This window comes from Camelus ferus, chromosome 19 (genome assembly GCF_009834535.1).
Source record: "Camelus ferus isolate YT-003-E chromosome 19, BCGSAC_Cfer_1.0, whole genome shotgun sequence".
In the NCBI taxonomy this organism is placed as follows: Eukaryota; Metazoa; Chordata; class Mammalia; order Artiodactyla; family Camelidae; genus Camelus; species Camelus ferus.
The window spans coordinates 18,470,659-18,491,268 of NC_045714.1; the positions used below are offsets into that span (position 1 = coordinate 18,470,659).

Below are 20,610 nucleotides of genomic sequence, written 5' to 3' on the forward strand. Positions count from 1 at the left end.
TCACTCTCCCTCCTGCAGGCCTGCTCTCTGTGGACGCTGAGGACGACAGGAGCAGTAACTGCCCACAAGCGCTGATGTGAGGGTTAAGCGGGACACGTCATGGGACGCCTTTAGCAAGAGCCAAGCACGTGTCAGTAATGGTGACTCAGGAGTCGTGTATTCCTCCGCGACCTTTCTAAGAGGGAGGGTAAACCACCACTTTATAAGTCATTCTGATTCACACGTATACAGTGCGTGTAATACTGAACTAGACAGTGTTCGGAGAATGGGAAAGAAATGCCCATAGAACTTGCAGGCTTTGTTTGAAAAAATAAAAGAACTCATGAAGAAATTTATGTAAATGATTCTAAGAATGTCAGAGAAAGGGGTTCACCATAAACAGGAGGAAATGCATTTCCCACGGGCGGTGTGACTGCGTAGGAAACGGCTAGGAAGTGGCTTGAAAAGCACACTGGACTCGTGGCGGTGATTTAAAGTGGGTTAATTTCATTTCAAGAAAATACCACCATCGTCACATTAATGATGCACACACGATGCTGAAAAATATGGGTTTACATTCTTAGCAACTTCTATCAAGGAGATAGTAAAGGGCTAACTTAGACACACACACACACACACACACACACACACACACACAAGCACAACCACGGGAAGTCTAACCACAGGCAGTGAAAGTTTCCAAGTTTAAGGAAGGGGCTGGGAAACAATTAAGCTGGGGGAAACCTAGCAGGTGCTGGGAGAATAATGCAATTTCCTAGGGCAGCAGATGTACAAGTGAAACAGTATCCAGTAACAGTCCATCAGATGGTAATTATAGCTGGACTGGAGAAGACCAGATGAGAGGGGCAATTCAAAGGGTAACTGAAAGCCGGCGAGTGACATCTTCCAGGGAGATCACATACCAGGAAAAAGCGGGCCAGCACTTAGCTCCAAGAAGGGGGGGTTAAACAAACCGTCATTTTTCTTTTGTAGAAGGACAAAGGGAAAACGGAGGCTTCAGACAATTCATTCGTCGAGATTTAAACAGACCGTCACTAATAAACAACTACGAAAAATACCAGCGGGTGCCGATTGCTCTGACGGTGCGAGCGCTGGGATGATGCTGTCATCTGGGAGGCGATGGATTGATGCGGCCAAAAAATTTTTTGAAAAAAAAAAGAAAGGAGAGCTGAGTTCACACTGGAATTCCACACTACTACAGACCAAGATGGGGAACTCCAGCCACTTGAGAGGATGGTGGGGCGCACGGGTCCACACTAACGCGAGCAGGTTTCCAGGTGTTTAATAACACAAGGAAGAGCCATTTAAAATCCTGGGCTCGGAAAGGAAACAGTGTCTTGGACCAGACACAGCCCCTCCCAAGGAAACAGGTCTACCCTGAGTGTGAGCTTCCTCCCGAGTCTGTCTCTGGCTCCCAGGGGCTGGTGCAGCCCCCTCGCACCCCTGGTTTAACCAGCCCCGAACGGTCCCACATCAATACTGACGCTGGGCCGTAAGGTCCCCGAGCTTGGGGACCCTGTCACAGCCATCTCTGAATCCCTGTGGGGGAGGCAGGAAGAAAAGCGTGCCACCTGGCACACAGAACCCCCCCAAAGTAAGTGCAGGTCAACCTGCTCCACTGACTTTCATCAACACGGCCACTCAGGTCACTCAGCCAAAGTCTGCGTACTTCCCTGACAACAGTTCTCATGCAAGCGGGCCACGCTGATTCACGGCACAAAAGAATTCCCACCAGAATACTGCTCAGAGCGCAAATGCGCAGGCCAAGACCGCCCATTGAGCTAAGCGACGAGCCTTCTAGGTCCACTGCACGTGGGTCCTGGTCAGGAGGAAGCCTTCCCCCACCTGCGAATCGCTCCAGGTTGCCCGTGAGCTGTGAGGAACCTGCAGGCCCGCCTCTGCAACGTGTGATGAAAATCATTCGCGCGTTTTCCGGGTCCTTTCCTGGGGCCCGGTATGGAGTGGGCTGTCAATCCATAGGCACGATCGGGAAGGTTTTGTGGCAGGGACCCCCAGCCTGCCAGCCCGGCAGCAGCTCCCGGGCCTTGGGGTGGGAGGGGGCATATGTCCCGGCCATGCGGTGATGAATTTCAATCACTGCTGCTTTGTGCCAGATTCAAATTGGCAGCCCACCGAGATGAAACGCGTTCTACCCCATTACTCACGCCTGGAGTGCTCTGTTCCCTGGAGCACTGGCTTCTTAGGCGAAAGCAACGGAACGGACGGTCAGTCAGAGATGGTTTAAATGGGATGAGACGTATGAAAGGCCAGCGCCCAGGAAGAGAAATGCGCAGACGTGTGAGGGAGCCGAGGGTCCTGTATGAGCTCCAGGTCCTGGCGAGTATAAACTTACAGGGAAAAAAGGAACTCTTCGTAAGGCAACCGCTCAGCCTCACCCAGCCCAAAGGCCGCGCTGCTGTCTGCTCTGCTCAAAATCAACGCGTTTAGGACCCTCTATAAATTCCTCCTAAAAATGTCCTATTTGGCTCACCTTGTCCCAGATAATCAGCCTAAAACATTAAATCCACCTAAAATGTTTTTTAAAATTTAAAATAATAATAAACCGTGGTTACCAAAGGAGAAAGGGCAGATTGGAATACATCAGGGGCTGGGGGCTAACAGACACACACTACTGTATACAAAATAGATAAACAACAAGGACCTACTGTGTAGCATAGGGAACTGCATTTAGTTTCTTATAATAACACGTAATGGAAAAGAATCTGAAAAGAAAAAAATGTATATATGCATGTGTATGTATATCTGAATCACTGTGCTGTACACCTGAAACTAACATTGCAAATCAACTACACGTCAATTTTTTTTAATTTAAAATAGTATAATGTAGCATTTAAACTTCTGAACGTCTAGGCCCATCCCATGTGGATTATGCTCTTGGCAAACTTTTAGGATTTCTAACATTCTCACTAGGTCTTGTTCACTAAATCGGAACCTTGACTAAAACCTTCTCAAGAACGAGAACGACACGCAGCAGTGAAGCGCTTCCCGCAGAGCCCGGCTTCGCCAGCGCGGCAAGCAGCATGGCCACAGCCGCGGGCCCCAGCGCCAGCCCAGCCCGCTGCCAGGGGGATGTCTTCCTGGAGCCCGGATTTAAAAAGCACGCTCCTCTATGTCTTGAAGTACACTGGGGCTGTGGGCACACAGCACACAGAGGTGACCACGGGGAAAAGAGTTTTAAATGTCAGCAATGATTTCAACTCAGAACAACCTGTGAAGTAATGATCGGATCGTTGTCAATGCAACAACGTGTTTTCTCTGGGTGGTGGTGGGAGGTTCCTGAAGTTCAGGAAGACTGTTCCTGATCCCCACCGGGCAGCCCTGTCCTGCTCCCCGTCCCTCCAGCCATGCCACTCATGCCCCCGAGGACCAGCAGGAGGCTCTCAAGCCATGGGCTGTCCCAGGCATGTAAGGGCTTCTCCTGACCCAGCGGATGGTCTCTCCTCCTTGAAGACATCTCATTAGTGGCTGCAAGAGGGCAGCATCCCTCACGCAGAAGCCGCGTCCCCCTGCTTTGTACCCGCAGCCCCTTCCCTGGGATCAGCACGACGCCCCTAAGCTGTGTTTCGGGGACTGACACAGATGAAGCCACGCTCCCCGACCCCTACCCACTCTCGTGGCTCTCACCCCAAAAGAGTCCACACCCAGGATCTCCACACACCACCAGACCCCCTGGGGGCCTGCCCCACGGTCCTCCAGATGGACCGCCTTTTCACCTCTAGAGTGGACAGAACGTGAGCTGTGATGCTGGGGGCCCGCTACCAAGGACACGCCTTGTGGTCCCTGATGGAGTGACACGCATCTGGGCATTGCTTCAAAATGACAAGGCAGGAAGGGGAAGTGGGTGGGGGCATAGAAGATCCAAAACCGGCCAAGAGTTGCACACTGTTGACTCTCGAGTGTGGAGTCCCGGGGAGTCTCGGGGCTGAGATGCGCCCCCTCTGTGTTCAGATGCTTTAGGGCAACTGGACAGAGTGATGCTGTGTCTGTTAAACCTAATGATGAAACACCAGACTTGAATTCTGCCTTTGCCTTTAAAGCTCCTTTTTTAGGAATCCACGTTTTACAGAACTATCAGGCTATAAGGGATTGTACGTTTAAAAAAAGAAGCAGAAGAAAGGTCCCTCAGCACAGACGGAAGGAGAAGCCTGGCTTCGCAGGACTCTCTACTGTCCTCCGTTTCCCATTTTCCATAATTAAGAGTTGGGGAGAGAAGCAGAATTGTTTGGTTTTGGTCTCTACTCACATACAAATTTAGCATTTATCAGAAAATAAAAATAAATGTATTTTTCATTTTCCAAATATAAAGATAAATGTAGGACTTAGAGCAGCCTGGTCACAGTGAGCAGCACGTGGGTCTCGGTGGGAACGCCGCCCCCCAGGATGTGAAGCGGGAGGGGAGGGGCAGCGGGACGACGTCCTGCGCGCCCCACCCCGGGGCTGTGGTGGGTTGTTGATCTCAGAGCCCCGCACCCAGCGCTGCTCAGCAGCTCCTCGACTTTCTGCCTTCCTCTCCTCTCCCTCACCAAGGATAAATGTCAGCCCACGGAGGGATGTTTTTCCTACCTTGGTAAGAGGCGGTTACACAAACTGCACACGCCTACGTGTGAGTCCGCCCGACGGTCACGTTTCCAAGGACGCCGCTGAGCACGGCTGCGTGTGCCCTTGACACGTCCACTTCCATTTAAAGCGGAATCTAGGGTGGGTTTCGGTCCCTCCTCCCGTTCTGGAACCGAGTGCCCCGGGCCGTGCACTTTAAGGTCACCTGCGCCCAGGGCGGCGGATATGCTCCCCGCGGAGCAGTTAACCAACGGCGCCCAGGACTCAGACCCGCAGGTCCTCAGGGCAGCCAGCTCTGTTGTGTCAAACCCTGAAAGCAAGGCACGAGGGAAAGTGGGGGGGGGGGGGGGGGGGGGGTGTCTGCTTTTGAGCAAAGGGGTAAACACCAGAACGATGCCCGGAGGTGGGCTCCACACGGAGGCGGGCTCCACACGGAGGCGTCCCCGCGGGGAGTGTCGCCAGGGACCCCTCGGGTCCTGCTCCGGGCGCGCGCGGGGAAGGAACCGCCGCCGGAGGGAAGGGGCCGCGGGGAGCCCGGGGCGGGGGCGCCCCCGGAAGGTAGGCGCCGGGGATGCAGGAGCAGCCGCCCGTCGCGCGGGCAGCGCCGCCCCATCTGCCACGCCCGCCCGCGCCGGCTCCGCGCCGCCCCGCCTGCTGCCACCGGCTACCCACCGCGTCCTTGGAGACCTCCTTTGATGGAGCGTTGGTGCCAAGCTTTTCCAGAGGGTAGACAATCTGTCGTCGGGGCCGCACGGGAACCAAGTAATGCAGGGCGGACGTCAGCGAGTGCGCGCCGGAGCGCTGGACCTGCGAGAGGCGAGCTCGGGTTCAGGGCGGAGGCTGTGGGCGCCGCGCGCACAGATGCCGAGCGCGGCTCTGCAAACACAGGACTCCGCGCCCGGCCAGCCCCGAGAGGTGGGGGGACCGGCAAATCAACAAACACACGCTCCGCGCAGAGGAATGAATTGTAGATAATGCCTGACACTAATGAAGATAATTACGAGAGTAATTGCATTACTATCTCTGCGGGAATGACAGATAAACAAGTGGTTTGGTTTATGGGATTTTTCAGCACGAGTATTTCCCCCAGGAGAATATTCTTCTCCACAGTGATCATGAATCAGCTTGATTTGACCCCATTAAGCTGTGTTATCTGCGTCCTGGTAACCTTTGCGTGTTTGGCACAAGCTGCTCTGATAAAAATGTCATCAGAGGGGCAACAGAGCAGCGCAGATGTGAAAATCTTCCTGTCTGTGAAAGTCACAGCGGCTTCAGCTGGATCTTTGTGCTGAAATACACGTTTTAAAACGAAGGATGAAACCGCAGGGCGGGGGGGGGGGGTTGGCGGTGAGGAGGGTGGATCAGATTATTCTGATTTATGTTAATACTAAATTATGAGCCAGATTTATGCTCGCTGAAATGCGCTACAATAAATCATGTTTTAGGGAAATGCTTTAAATATGAATTTTCCCCAATTTTTAAACTTGGCAGAGAAAACAACATGGTGATCTTTGTTTCTTTCACATTTATGGAATCTTAGGGGTTTGGCCAAACCAGTTCAGGGTATTTCAACCATTTAAACCTCAAGAGTTAAACGGTCAAACCCCAAATTTTTAATGTCACAATCACTTAAGTTAAGCTGGAAAGCAACGACAGCAAAACAGAACTACAGACGTAGTTGAATAAATAAGATGGGTTACAGATGACTCACTCACTGTCCTAAAAATGGGCTTTCTGAGAGCTTCTAGAAAGGATTTCTAAAGTCCTTCACCATTGAATTTCACTGCCTGGTCCTACACACTGAAAAACAGAACTCAGGCATCTGTAGCCAAAGCTCTGTTTTTAAGCCTGGAAGATGTCTCAGTGCGTATTCTGGCAGAAGGGTGTTAAGAAAACCATCTTCGTGATGTCAGCCAAAAGCTTACTTCCACAACAGTCAGCTAGGGATTGATAGCAGAATCTGGAGATTCTTATCTACATTATTTGGTTTGCTGCTTGTACTTGTTTCAATGTACAGTGTGTAAATCAACTCCAAGTGCAGAAGGAGAGGAACTCTGTTTCGAATGTGTTTCTATGTTACATATATGATCGTGTGTAACATCGTCCCAATCCTATACCATGGAGTTAAATATATGAATGTTCAACTCAAGGTGCTACATCTTGTGATGGATGCCAAAGGATTTTCTACCAGCTGGGCACATGCAGGCTACATGGTGAATAAAAGCTGAGAATTTAATATCACATCCTGAAGGTCACCAGGTTGGCACTTGGCCAAATGCGAAGGTAAAAGAAATCCTGCAGGACCAGGATTTCCAGGCAAAACTGTGACCTTCCCGTCTCATTAAGTTCAAATCTGAGGCATTCACATGGCTGCTGGGCTGCACTTTGATAGGAAAAAAAAAATCACTAGAGCAGAGTCTACATTCACCACTAATCTTTTCCGTGTTTTTTTTTTTCTCCTTTCTTCCCCATTCCTTCTGTTCTTCTCCAAAAGGTATTTGTTAAATAAGATACCTTGTTAGAGGGGAGGGTATAGCTCAGTGGTAAAGTGTGTGCCTTGCATGCACCAGGTCCTGGGTTCAATCCCCAGTCCCTCCATTAAAATAAAAAAGTGAAAATAAAGCTAATTACTTCCCCAAAACAAAAAAATAAATAAAATAGTTTTTTTAAAAAAGATATATTGGTAAAATTGCTGTTATGTGTATGCACTAATATTCCTTAGATTGTTTTTAAGTTTCATGATTAGGATCATTGCAAAAGTCCACTTGGCTCTTGGTGGTAACTAAGAAACGTGACAATCTCAGACTCTAGGCAGAGGCTGAGAGAGTCGTTTCAGTCACGAAAAGGAGCTTATGGGACAACCTCTACCTGGTCTAGAAGTTCAGTCTCATCAACCTGCAGGTCCACATCAAGCTGAGCACCAAGACTGTCAGTGATGGCAGGACCAACTTGCAGGACAGGACACCTTGAGGATCCAGCCCAAAGACGCCCCTGCCTGTGGAGCCAGCAGAACCCTGCGTGTGAGTGTGTGTGCATGTGCGTGCATATGTGTGCATGCGAGTGTGATGCTTCGGGCACTGGGGATACAGCTCTGAACAGGACCTCTAGCTTCATGGCAAAAGATACCATTTTAGCTAGTGAAAAGTGCAATGAAGAAGACTAAAGCAGGAGAAAGGGAAACGAGACAGAAGTAAGAGCTGTGCGTGTGCGCGAGCAGGATGTGTACACGGCACACATGTGTCTGTCCCAAAGCGCTGCTCTCAGTCAGTGTAACAAGCACTGCGCAGATACAGCCGTGTCTACCACATAAAGGTTACATCGGCACCACGTATCCCCTACTTTTTATCCATCACTTTTCTGGGGTGTTACGTGCTTGTTTGGACCACCGTGGTAGCACCCCCGTCTTCAGGGCTGAGCTGACTTATTCTATGCGTTCACTTCTAGGATGTTCCTTGCCTGCAGGACATGATAGGGCATTTTGGCATTCACTAACGCAGGTAAGAAATAATTTGATTTCCAGGTCCCTTAGAGCGTTTTTACACAGCTTTCAGTCTCTGTTTCGTTGATATGGAAAAGCCAACAAATTGCTCTACTAATTATATTGGTTGTGATTGTTTCAGACATTCAAAGCTTTCTGGATTGTCACGGCAGGGTAGAGGGCCAAACTCAGCACGGCCGTGTGACATTCAAAGCCGTGTTGTCATCGAACTCCGTGCAGGGAGGAAGGAACAAAACACGGCACACAACACAAATGACACCGCGGACGCGCATCGGCCGGAGAAGCGACTCGGGACAGCCTCCTACCTTGCCTTCCTTGGCCTGCGGGTACACAGGGTAGTAGAGGCAGGACTTGTACCCTAAGCGGAGGATCTCCTTCAGAAAAAACTTGGTGTAGCGCCGAAAGACGGGGTTCAGGGCAAAGTGGTACAGGCGCCCGTGCTCCTCGCGCTGGTGGTGGCTGAAGTAGATGAAATCTTCAATGTTGTAATGGGATCGTATGTACTCGATGTCCTGCACAAGAGGCGGGGAAGGGCATCTAAGAACGTTGCAAACACCTGGCGTGCATTTTCTGAGAAACAGCCTTGGAAAATTGCTGTAGACACTACAGTAAGAAACGCGTTTTCCCCTCCTGTTATTTCCTACCTCGTCTTCATTGTGAATGTTTTTAAAAGTTAGAAAGACTGTGTTTCTTGAAGGCCGCTCGTCTGGGTGGCTCTGCTTCTGGGAGGCGGCTCAGCGCTTCGGCACGTGCTGCTCACAGCTGCGCCGCAAACCCCGAGGGCCGAGTCTCTGCCCGCGCGGGGCCGGCGGCCGGACCGCGGGTCTCACCGCCGCGGGCCGGGAGGGGGCGCCAGCCGGCGGCACAGGGCAGACACCCCCCTCCACCCCACCCCCCGTCTCTGGGCTCATTCCTGCCCTCTGTTCTGTCAACGTGGAAACGTGCCGTTCCACAGGCACACACCGCGGCACGTGCGGCTGGCAGGCCTGCAATAAACCTGCGCCCATGAGCATCCCTTAAGCTTTTTTATGCCTCCGAGGTATTTCATTTTTTTAAAGTTAGGAATAATTTTATTCTAGAGCGTTTGACAGAGATGAACTTAAATATAGAACTTCAATACGAAGTCCCTAATAAGAAAATAATGACGTATTACAGTTTCACATGGGGGGAGGTCGTTTAAAGGACCCGTGAGCAGACTTGTGAAAGGAAAGATCAGGTCCGCCGCCCCCGCTTCTGCGGGCTGCTTCTGATCAGCATCGGTCGTCGCCCACCCGGGGGGAGGGAAGCAGGGCGCAGTCACTGCACCGTGCGCTGCCCCAGCCCACCCTGCCCGCCTCCTGGCCGTGCACGCCGTGATGGCGCGGGGACGGATCCAGAGGGAGGGTGACTCTCTCCCATGACGGAGGCAGTAAGCACACCTGATAACGCAGGGAAAATCAAACCACACGCAGGTTGGAAAGCACCTGCTCATATTTCCCCTGGCTTTCCACAGTAAAAGTGTCCTCAGCGCACACCTTCAAGAATAGGACTTGGAGAATGCAAGGAATTTGATTTACGCTGTGACTGACAAGACTGGCACTAGAAAGGGCGGGAAAAACGGGACGTTCAAGGCCCCTAGTCTTTCCAGCTTCTGGCACAAAGCCCAGGGGACAGGGGCTCAGGGTAACCGCTGCTGATGGCTGTGACTCAGGGCAATTCTGGCACCGTCTGACCCTCCACCTGCACTGGCCCTGTACCTGCCTTTAAACCCCAAGAGTTTTCTGTACCTACCAAGGCGGCACCCCCATTATAACACAGAACGAGCAGTAAGTGTAGGGCTGAGAAATCACTGAAAAGCAAAAGCAAAGATCCAGCCACAAAGGCCACTGGACAAAAACAGTGACGGGCCATGTGCCTCAACTTTCCCCCAGTCCCGCGCCCCTGAAAATAACAAGAAAAGTTATTTTAAAAATACTGTGGGGGAGATATGGGGACAAAAGGGTAAGACGGTTTTACCCTGTGAAGGGAACATCAAAGTCTTCTGCCACTAGGTTAAACCTCCCTACTTTGGGCCTCTCCAGGTCCCTGCCCACTCCCGGCCAGTCCTCCATCCAAGCACCATGAGCAGAAGCCAGAAACGGACGCTCCCTCCCCATCAGACAGAGGGGAGGGGCAGATCCACACACATCAGGGCCCCAGCCAGCCAGCCAGCCACGCCGATAACTTAGTCCCTCATTCTTGACACTGACAGGCTTTTGAGGAAAACTGACAAATGCAAAAGGCCAGAATAGAGAGACATATGACTTACTCCAGAGGAAGCAGAGGTCATCCAGCAAACAGAGGAGAATTTTTTAAAAACTCTACTCAGTGTCCTCAGAGATACCAAAAAGGATCCTGCATGAAACATAAGGAGCAAGCTGCTACACAAAAGGAACAATAAGAAAGCAAGGAGGGGACCTGGAATTAAATACACGGACCCTGACATCAAAATTCCAACGGGAGGCCTGGGTCACAGAGCAGATGTGGCCGAACGCTGCACTAGGGATCTGGAGGGCAAAGTCAAGGAAATCTGCTGGAATGAAGAGCAAGAAGGACAAGAGATTAAAAAGTAGGAGATGAAAGATGAGAGACAGTGAAGGATCAGTTCCATCTGAAAGGAACTTAAGAAGAGAACAGAGAAAATGAAATCACGGAAGAAAGATGTTCCCAAGCTCAGCAGAGGCATAAGGTCCTTCATGAGAATTTTGGAAATAAAAAGAAAAAAAATAATTCTCAAGAGAGGAGCCAAACAAACATACATTTACTTACATTTATATGTGACACTGGATACTAGGAGGCAATGAGATAAAAACATCAACATTGTGATGACAAATGATTTGCTGAAGAGTTCCAGTCACAGCTGAATGAGCACCCAAGAGTGAGGACAAATGAAATCTTGTGTGTGTGTGTGGACCCACAGGCCCCACCCCCACCACCCTCTAAGAATTCCTTAGATACACTGAGTCAAAAGAGAAGCGAATCCAAGAGCGAGGCTAGTTTGACGACATTAAAGAAATAAAGCCACGTGAACATCTCATAAGCCTGAAGCACATTTACTAAAATTCAACACTCACTCATAATAAAGCCTTTCGGTAAACCAGAAATGGGAGAGGACCTCCTTGACCCGATAAAGGATATCTTCCACAAGCCACGTTCCTAGAAGGGAAGTTTCAATATTATAATCTTCAGTTCTGCCTGAACTGTGCTACCAAATCTACGCAGGCTCGAAGTTTACAGTAAGTATGACAAGGTTATCTGGAAAAGAAAATGCCCAAGTGAAACCAAGAAAATTCAGGGCAAGAACAACACAAGTAAGAGAAGGCTTCCCTACCGGACGGCACAGCACATGATGACGTCATAGGTATCAACAAGCAAGTCACGGAGCAGAATCGCGGGAAAACAGACACGGACACGCGGAAGCGTCATCATGTAAAGGCAGCATTTTAAATCAGCAGGGAAAGAAGGGACGACTCAGCGGTAAATACTTTGGAATAATTGGCTGTGCACTGGGGAAAACTAAAATCGGATGTCCTCTTGGGAACGCACACACGCACGCACACGCACCCATGCACGCACACGCACACACAGACGATGCGTGTAATTAGGTGCAAGGAGGAATATTGGAAGGAATAAATACCTAACTATCGGTAGGAGTAATTCTTTGGGGAGAGAGGTGGGACTTTTCCGGTGGTGGAAGGTTATTCGAATTTTTAGAATGTGAATGCTTTCATGTACTCTTTGTAATATTTTAAACATTTTGAACTGAAGGAAAAAAAAACCCCTACACTTGACAGGCTGCCAAGCGGGAGGCAAACAGACCTGTATCCTTCAGAAAAGGGAGACGTTCGTATTAAATAAGTAAAAACAAAACCTCGAAAGAGGCATCGTGTGCTAACTCGCGATGCGAAAAGGCACACTCAGGAAAAGAAGTTACCATTTCATCTCTGATCACCGCGACGCCGGCCACTTGCTCTGCAACTTCGGCCACGAACACCTGCAGGGGCGTCCCGTCCTGAGAAGAAAAGCAGAGATCGCAAAGCCCTTAAAACTATCGCTGTTGCTGTTTCCGGAAGCGTCAGTAAAGGGTGTCCGCCAGGATCACTTAAGGACAACGGGAAAGCCAACATCCATCGCCACTTACCTTTGGGCCAGGTCACAGGCTGAACGCCCTCCCTGCACTCATCGGACCCTCACTGCTACCCTGTGAGATAAGTATTGTCATTCTCTCTACTTCATTTACCAGAAAATGAGGCTTGGCAGGCGCACCTGCCAGGATCCCCAGCCAGTAAGGGATGGATCTGTTGATTCAAACCACAGCCCTCTGCCTGGGAATCTGCCTTCTTCAGCGCTACATGCTGTGACTTCAGGACCCTGTGCCCTGCGGGCTGCAAAGAGCTTTGTCCTGTGTGTACCGTCCATCATTATTTTCCGTATTAGGAATTGCAACGGAGAAATTTTTAAATTATTTTCTTAATTTTTGACTATCAATTAAAACAAAATTTTTAATTTGACAAAAATATTTAGAAAGAAAAGTCACTTTTTTTTTAGCATTGCTTTATATTTCTGCAAATCTCTTTAATGTCTGGTTTAATGGAAGACAGAGTGGATTCTCATACCTGCTTCTGTGTTCGGTCTGCTGTAATATGTTGTTTTGGTTGAAATATATGCAAAAAAAAAACTGTCTTCACAAAGATATGTAGTTGGAAAAGGGAGAAGTGTTTAAACGATCTTTTCAGATAATTTCGGACGTTCTGCTTTGATGCAACACTGGATCTCAACAAGTGGCAGTGTTTCACAGATTAGTTTCAGTGTGGAATCTGGAACCATGTTGGTGAACTTTGTACATATTACTGTATCAAAATGCATTGATTTCTTAATAAAAATAAAAAATAAAAACATAAAATTCACTGGTGTCTTGTGCACTTGGAAGCTTTTACCTAGGCATGGTCGTGTAACGTCATGCACTGTTTATCTGGGAAATACAGGTTCACTCAGCTTATGCAGGTTTTCCGAATGTTGGTCTATTTCATCATGAAATATCAAAACATCACATTAGGTAGTATCACCATTAGTCTCATCAGAAAAATTCCTTTAAGTATTGGGAAGCTGACAAGCTGACAGTGGCAGGTACTGGCCTTCCAAAATTCTACTTTTATTCTTACACGTTTGGATTTTATCATAGGGGACCAGTGCTGTCAGGTGGTTTCTTAGAGTGACACCCTCACCTCCTTCATTTTAAAGAAAATGCCTGCCAACTCCTCAAGATGGAATAACCGTATTTTGTCTGCCAGCTGTTCTTTCAAGTAAAAATGCTATTCTGTGACAAGCCTGCTGGTTCAGTGTGCCATTCAAACAAATCTGCGGTGCCACTGCCTCGATCCCCTCCAGGGCCCCTGGGGTTTTGTCCACCATGACTTTCCCACCATCCATGGGAATATCAATTCAGCAGGAAGGGAAAATAATTTCCGACTTCTATCATGAGGATCATTTTTATCTCACAGACCCCCGAATACGTCTTGGAGACCCCCTAGGCTTCCTCAGACCACACTTGGAGAACCGGGGCCCCTGCATCATACTGTGTCGGCAAGTCAAGAGGGAAGGAACAAAAAAACGAAGAAACAAAGAGACTAAGACAAACCCAAACAAACAAACGAACAAACAAAAACACGTGCTGGAGGGAAGTTCTGTTGTAATCCAACACCTTTATAAACATTAAACATTTTACCTCGTTTAGGTGTTTGGTGTCTCCCTCTGATTTGAGTTACAAATTAACTAAAAGGTTTATTCAAAAGAGCCCGTAACTGGGAACTCCCCCAAGTGACCTCAGCACTGGAAGAAATAAGTTGTGGTGCTTTCATGTAACGAAGTACTTCACGCCGCAATATGGACGAATCTCACAAACACTGCTGAGCAGAAGCAGCCTGGTGTCAGAAATGAGGCTCAAAAACAGGCATCTATGACCTTAGAGGTCAAGGTGGAACTACCTGGAGGGGAAGGTGGCTGGGGTTAGTCTGTTTCTCAAAACAGGTGCTCGTTAACGTGGTATATGTGAATTGTGAAATCCATCGAACTTTCTATTGGTTATACTTCAATTAAAAACTTTTTAAACAAAATGTGTCAAAAAGTAACTAAGTACGTCCGTAACTACACGCATTGTTCCATGGCTGGTGAAGTCAACTGTCATGGTCCTCAAGAAGGCGGTGATGATGTAAGGACCGCGACTAGCTTGCCCTTTGCTATGGGGGAAGCCCAGCATAGTCACTGTACCAGAGAGAACCCAGCATTTGTCATGCGGGGTCTTCCCCAGACGACGCAGTCCTTGAGCTCAACAAAAGCACATCGGCCGACTCACCACCCAGAGGGGCTGAAGTGGGGTGCTGCTGGGGTGGGCACAGGCACCCACGGATTCACTAACTCGGCTCAGATTTGCCTGTTCCAACCACTGGGATCTACCTTATTTTGTGACACTTGCCTGGATCGAGTCCAAATTTTCCATCCCCGTGGTGAGGACTTGGGGTATGTGACCAGCCCCTGTGTGAGCAGCACAGCCCTACGTCCTTAAACCTCACTTTCCTTGTTCTTTTCTTCTTGCTTCCATCACCTCTGCTGCTCCCCACCCTGCAATTCTCCCATTGGGTCTGAGGAAACTTTGGGGTTGAACCTACGTGGTCATACTGGTCCCACAGCAAAAGGAAAAGGAGCTGGCCTGGTCACAGCAGGTACTTACAGGGTCTCCTGTGAGCCTCGTTGTATTGCTTCAAATCCTCCAATATGCTTTTGTTCAGCATGAGGGTGCTGACAAGCTTTTCAACCCCGGGAGTATCCGAGACAGTGGCTAATCTTATAGTGATGGACCTGGATAATGAGAGACACATGTTCTTTTTCAGATTAAAGTACTTAAATATGTGCTCCCGCCGCCCAGAATGCAGACAGAACTGTAACATATCACACTTACATAAAATAATATCCAATAAGATATTTTATATAACACTGGGGTTTGATTAATGACAACAGTAATCTCTTCATTCTAGAAAATCTGGAAAACACATGCTTAAAAGAGGACAAAGAATAAGGCAAAATAAAAAAAGTCACTGATGCTACCATTAACCAGACAACATGAAGTGACACTTTAAACTTCATTTAACATGGGGGGAGGATACAGCTCAAGTGGTAGAGCACAGGCTTAGCACACACAAGGCCCTGGGTTCCATCCCCAGTACCGCCTCTAAAAATAAGTAAATAAACCGAACTACCTCCCCAACCTAAATAAATAAATAAGTAAACTTTTAAAATTCATTTAATTTAAAATGGCACCATGCTTTATGTCATATTTACTTCGTACAGAAAGCTAAATTCTTTCCCAAATTTTTAAGTATGTTAAGAAATTAATAAATTACACTGAGGCCAGGCTGGCTTCATGAGTCTTAAAATTCTTGATAATATTATCTTTGATTTTGTGTTCTTGCGGGAAGTCGAGTAGAACAACAAAGCGTGTCCAAGGCTTGGAGCCTCGGCTCACATGTGGTACCCGCCTCCCACCATTCACCCCGTGACGGGTCTTCCCAGATCTGTTCCCTGTCCCGGCACCTCCCCATCTCCCCGTGCCAGGGGTGACAACTGCGGTGAATCAGTGTGGGGACACCCATGCTCAGCCATCATGCTCTACCCACACTGGGGTCCTGGACCCTGGAGCCCTGGTCCTCCGAGGGGAGGTCAGTCTCTAATCAGAGCGAGGCGGTGGCCCTCCGCACCTGGGGCAGGCAGAGCCATGGTGTGTTCGGCTGGCAGCCAGCGTGGAGCTCTTGCCCACGCGGCACCCAGGTGTTCAGTATGTGCTGGTGCCTGTCTGCCATGGGTTGGAGTGAAGGGGAGACGACTTCTCCATCACGGCTGGGGTTCCACATCTGCATTTTCTGATGGGCCCTGCGTACTATGCAGCATTCATATAACGACTGCTCTCTAGCCATTAGGGTGCTATTACTAACTAGGACAGTGTCGCTCCGCCTGCTATTAGTAAAGTGAACTGCTCTAACCTACTTTGCCTTCAATTGTAGTGACTATCCGTACCTAAGTTTTTTTTTTTCATTTTTTTATTGAGTTATAGTCATTTTACAATGTTGTGTCAGATTCCAGTGTTGAGCACAATTTCTCAGTTATACATGAACATACATATATTGTCACTTTTTTTTCGCTGTGAGTTACCATAAGATCCTGTATATATTTCCCTGTGCTATACAGTATAATCCTGTTTATCTAGTCTACATTTTGAAATCCCAGTCTGTCCCTTCCCACCCCCCCTCCTTGGCAACTACAATTTTGTATTCTATGTCTATGAGTCTGTTTCTGTTTTGTATTTGTGTTTTGGTTTTTTTTTTTAGATTCCACATATAAGCGATCTCATACAGTGTTTCTCTTTCTCTTTCTGGCTTACTTCACTCAGAATGACATTCTCCAGGAACATGCATGTTGCTGCAAATGGCATTATGTTGTAGGTTTTTATGGCTGAATAGTATTCCATTGTATAAATATACCACCTCTTCTTTATCCAGTCAGCTGTTGATGGACATTTAGGCTGTTTCCATGTCTTGGCTATTGTAAATAGTGCTGCTATGAACATTGGGGTGCAGGTGTCATCTTGAAGTAGGGTTCCTCCTGGATATACGCCCAGGAGCAGGATTCTTGGGTCATATGGTAAGTCTATTCCTAGTCTTTTGAGGAATCTCCATACTGTTTTCCACAGTGGCTGCACCAAAATGCATCCCCACCAGCAGTGAAGGAGGGTTCCCTTTCCTCCACAGCCTCTCCAGCATTTGTTATTTGTGGACTTTTGAATGATGGCCATTCTGACTGGTGTGAGGTGATACCTCATTGTAGTTTTGATTTGCATTTCTCTGATAATTAGTGATATTGAGCATTTTTTCATGGGCCTATTGATCATTTGTATTTCTTCCTTGGAGAATTGCTTGTTTAGGTCTTTTGCCTATTTTTGGATTGGGTTGTTTGTTTTTTTCTTATTAAGTCATATGAGCTGCTTATATATTCTGGAGATCAAGCCTTTGTCCATTTCATCGTTTGCAAAAATTTTCTCCCATTCTGTAGGTTGTCGTTTTGTTTTACTTATGGTTTCCTTTGCTGTGCAGAAGCTTGTAAGTTTAATTAGGTTCCATTTGTTTATTCTTGCTTTTATTTCTATTGCTTGGGTAGACTGCCCTAGGAGAACATTTTTGAGATGTATGTCAGATAATGTTTTGCCTTTATTTTCTTCTAGGAGGTTTATTGTATGTTGTCTTATGTTTAAGTCTTTGATCCATTTTGAGTTTATTTTTGTGTATGGTGTAAGGGACTGTTCTAGCTTCATTGATTTACATGGTGCTGTCCAGTTTTCCCAACACCATTTGCTGAAGAGACTGTCTTTATTCCATTGTATATTCTTGCCTCCTTTGTTGAAGATTAGTTGACCAGAAGTTTGTGGGTTCATTTCTGGGCTCTCTATTCTGTTCCATTGGTCCATATGTCTGTTTTTGTACCAATATCATGCTGTCTTGATTACTGTAGCTCTGCAGTATTGTCTGAAGTCTAGGAAAGTTCTTTATCTTCAGTAATGCTTTGGCAATTCTAGGTCTTTTGTGGTTCCATATAAATTTTATTATGATTTGTTCTAGTTCTGTGAAATATGTCCTGGGTAATTTGATAGGGATTGCATTCAATCTGTAGATTGCCTTGGGCAGTGTGACCATTTTAACAATATTGATTCTTCCACTCCAGGAGCATGGGATATCTTTCCATTTTTTTTTAAGTCTTCTTTAATTTCCTTAATCAATGTTTTGTAGTTCTCCATGTATAAGTCTTTCACCTCCTTGGTTACATTCATTCCTAGGTATTTTATGACTTCGGTTCCTATTTTAAAGGGGATTGTTTCTTTACTTTCTTTTTCTGTTGATTCATCATTAGTGTAAAGAAATGCAACTGATTTTTGAACATTAACCTTGTAACCTGCTACCTTGCAGAATTCTTCGATTAGTGCTAGTAGTTTTTGTGTGGACCTTTTAGGGTTTTCTATATATAGTATCATGTCATCTGCATATAGTGACACTTTTACCTCTTCCTTTCCAATTTGGATCCCTTTTATTTCTCTCTCTTGCCTGATTGCTGTGGCTAGGACTCCCAAGTCTGTGTTGAATAGGAGTGGTGATAGTGGGCAGCCTTGTCTTGTCCCAGACTTTAGTGGGAAGCTTTTGAGTTTTTCACCATTGAGTACTATGCTGGCTGTAGGTTTGTCATATATAGCTTTCATTATGTTGAGATATGTTCCCCTCTATACCCACTTTGGTGAGAGTTTTTATCCTAAATGAGTGTTGAATTTTATCAAATGCTTTTTCTGCATCTATTGAGATGATCATGTGGTTTTTGTCCTTTCTCTTGTTGATGTGATGTATTACACTGATTGACTTGCGTATGTTGAACCACCCTTGTGTCCCTAGGATGAACCCCACTTGGTCATGATGTATAGTCTTTTTTATGTGCTATTGGATTCTATTTGCTAATATTTTGGTGAGGATTTTTGCATCTATGTTCATCAGTGATATTGGTCTGTCATTCTCTTTTTTGGTGGTGTCTTTGCCTCGTTTTGGTATCAGGGTGATGGTGGCTTCATAGAATGAGTTTGGGAGTATTCCCTCCTTTTCATTCTTCTGGAAGAGTTTGGGAAGGACTGGTATGAGTTCTTCTTTGTATGTTTGGTAGAATTCCCCAGGTGAAGCCATCCAGTCATGGACTTTTATTTGTAGGGAGGTTTTTTATTGCTAATTCATTTTCATTTCTAGTGATTGGTTTGTTCAAGTGCTCAGTTTCTTCTTGATTGTCTTGGTGGACTGGATGTTTCCAGAAATTTGTCCACCTCCTCTACATTATCCGTTTTGGTTCCATATAGTTTTTCATAATATTCTCATATGATAGTCTGTATTTCTATGTTATTTGTTGTAATTTTTCCATTTTCCTTTCTTATTTTGCTTATTTGTGCTGTCTCTTTTTTCTTCTTTGTGAGTATGGCCAGAGGTTTGTTGATTTACTCTTTCAAAAAACCAGCTTTTGGTTTGATTGATTTTTTCCTTTGGTATTTTTAATCTCTATTTTATTTATTTCCTCCCTGATCTTTATTATTTCCTTCCTTCTGCTGCCTTTTGGGGGTTTTTGCTCTTCTTTTTCTAATTCTTTTAGCTGGTGGGTTAGATTGTTTATTTGAGATTGTTCTTCTTTTTTGAGCAAGGCCTGTTTCGCTATAAACTTCCCTTTTAGCACTGCCTTTGTTGTGTCCCATAAATTTTGTGTGGTTGTGTTTTCATTTTCATTTGTCTCAAGGTATTTTTTAATTTCAACTTTGATTTCATCATTGACCCATTATTTTTTTAATAACATATTGTTTAATCTCCATGCTTTCCTTTTTTTCCTCCTTTGTTTCTCTGTTGTTGATTTCTAGTTTCATGACATTGCGGTCAGTAAAAACGCTTGAGATAATTTCTATTTTCTTAAAATTGTTGATGATTCTTTTGTGCCCAAGTACTTGATCAATCCTAGAAAATGTTCCATGTGCCCCTGAAAAGAATGTATATCCTATTTGGGGGGCGGGGTGTAATGCTCTGAAAATATCCACCAAATCTAACTTTTCTATTGTACCATTTAATTTCTTGGTTGCCTTATTTATTTTCTGTCTGGAAGATCTGTCTAGTGATGTTAATGTGGTGTTAAAAATCTCAGACAATGATTGTATTCCCATCAATTTCTCCCTTTATCTCTGTTAGTAATTGTTTTATGTACTTAGGTGCTCCTGTATTGGGTGCATATATATTAACGAGTGTAATATCCTCATCTTGTATTACTCCTTTAATCATTATAAAATATCCTTCTTTATCTTTCTTATGGCCTTTGTTTTAAAGTCTATTTTGTCTGAAATCAGTACTGTGACACTTGCTTTTTTGGCTTTTCCATTTGCATGGAATATACTTTTCCATCCTTTCACTCTCAATCTATATGTGTCCTTCTCCCTAAAGTGGGTCTCCTGTATGCAGCATATTGAAGGTTCTTGCTTTATTATCCAGTCTGCCAGTCTACGTCTTTGGAGCATTTAGTCCATTAACTTTTACAGTAATTAATGACAGATGTGTGTTTATTGCCATTTTGAACTTATTTTTGCAGTTGATTTGGTCTTTCCTCTTTGTTCCTTTCATCTTCCTTTTGTGGTTTGGTAATTTTCCTTTGTATTATCTTGGATTTTATTTAGTTTTTGTGATTCACTTGTAAGTTTTTGGCTTGTGGTTACCCTTTTTTGTAAGTCTATTAACCCATTACTATAACTGTTTGTATTAAACAGATAGTAATATAATCTCAAATCCTACCCCACAGAGAACAAAAAAAATTTTTTAAAGAAAAAACTCTATATTTCCTTGCTTCCCTCTCCCACTTTTAGTGATTTAGATGTCTCCTTTTACTATTTTGTGTTTATTCTGTTTGTAATTCAT

At 46.0% G+C, this 20,610-nt stretch overlaps 1 protein-coding gene and 1 non-coding gene across 3 annotated transcripts in view; one reads left to right on the forward strand and one right to left on the reverse strand.

The window, feature by feature from the left end:
• The window catches only part of CFAP61 (cilia and flagella associated protein 61), a 257,985-nt gene that overhangs the window by 136,508 nt on the left and 100,867 nt on the right, over positions 1–20,610 (reverse strand). The window contains exons 14-17 of one of the 2 annotated variants that reach the window (XM_032461749.1): positions 14,825–14,950; positions 12,030–12,108; positions 8,383–8,589; positions 5,251–5,385 (exon numbers count right to left, since the gene is read on the reverse strand). In XM_032461749.1, the coding sequence (XP_032317640.1) occupies positions 5,251–5,385; positions 8,383–8,589; positions 12,030–12,108; positions 14,825–14,950 (547 nt within the window). Of the gene's footprint in view, positions 1–5,250; positions 5,386–8,382; positions 8,590–12,029; positions 12,109–14,822; positions 14,951–20,610 lie in introns of those variants that run through there. The other variant, XR_004313074.1, reaches the window with a different exon arrangement.
• On the forward strand, positions 7,104–7,176 carry TRNAA-UGC. The gene has a single exon. It is a non-coding gene; the product is annotated as a tRNA-Ala (tRNA).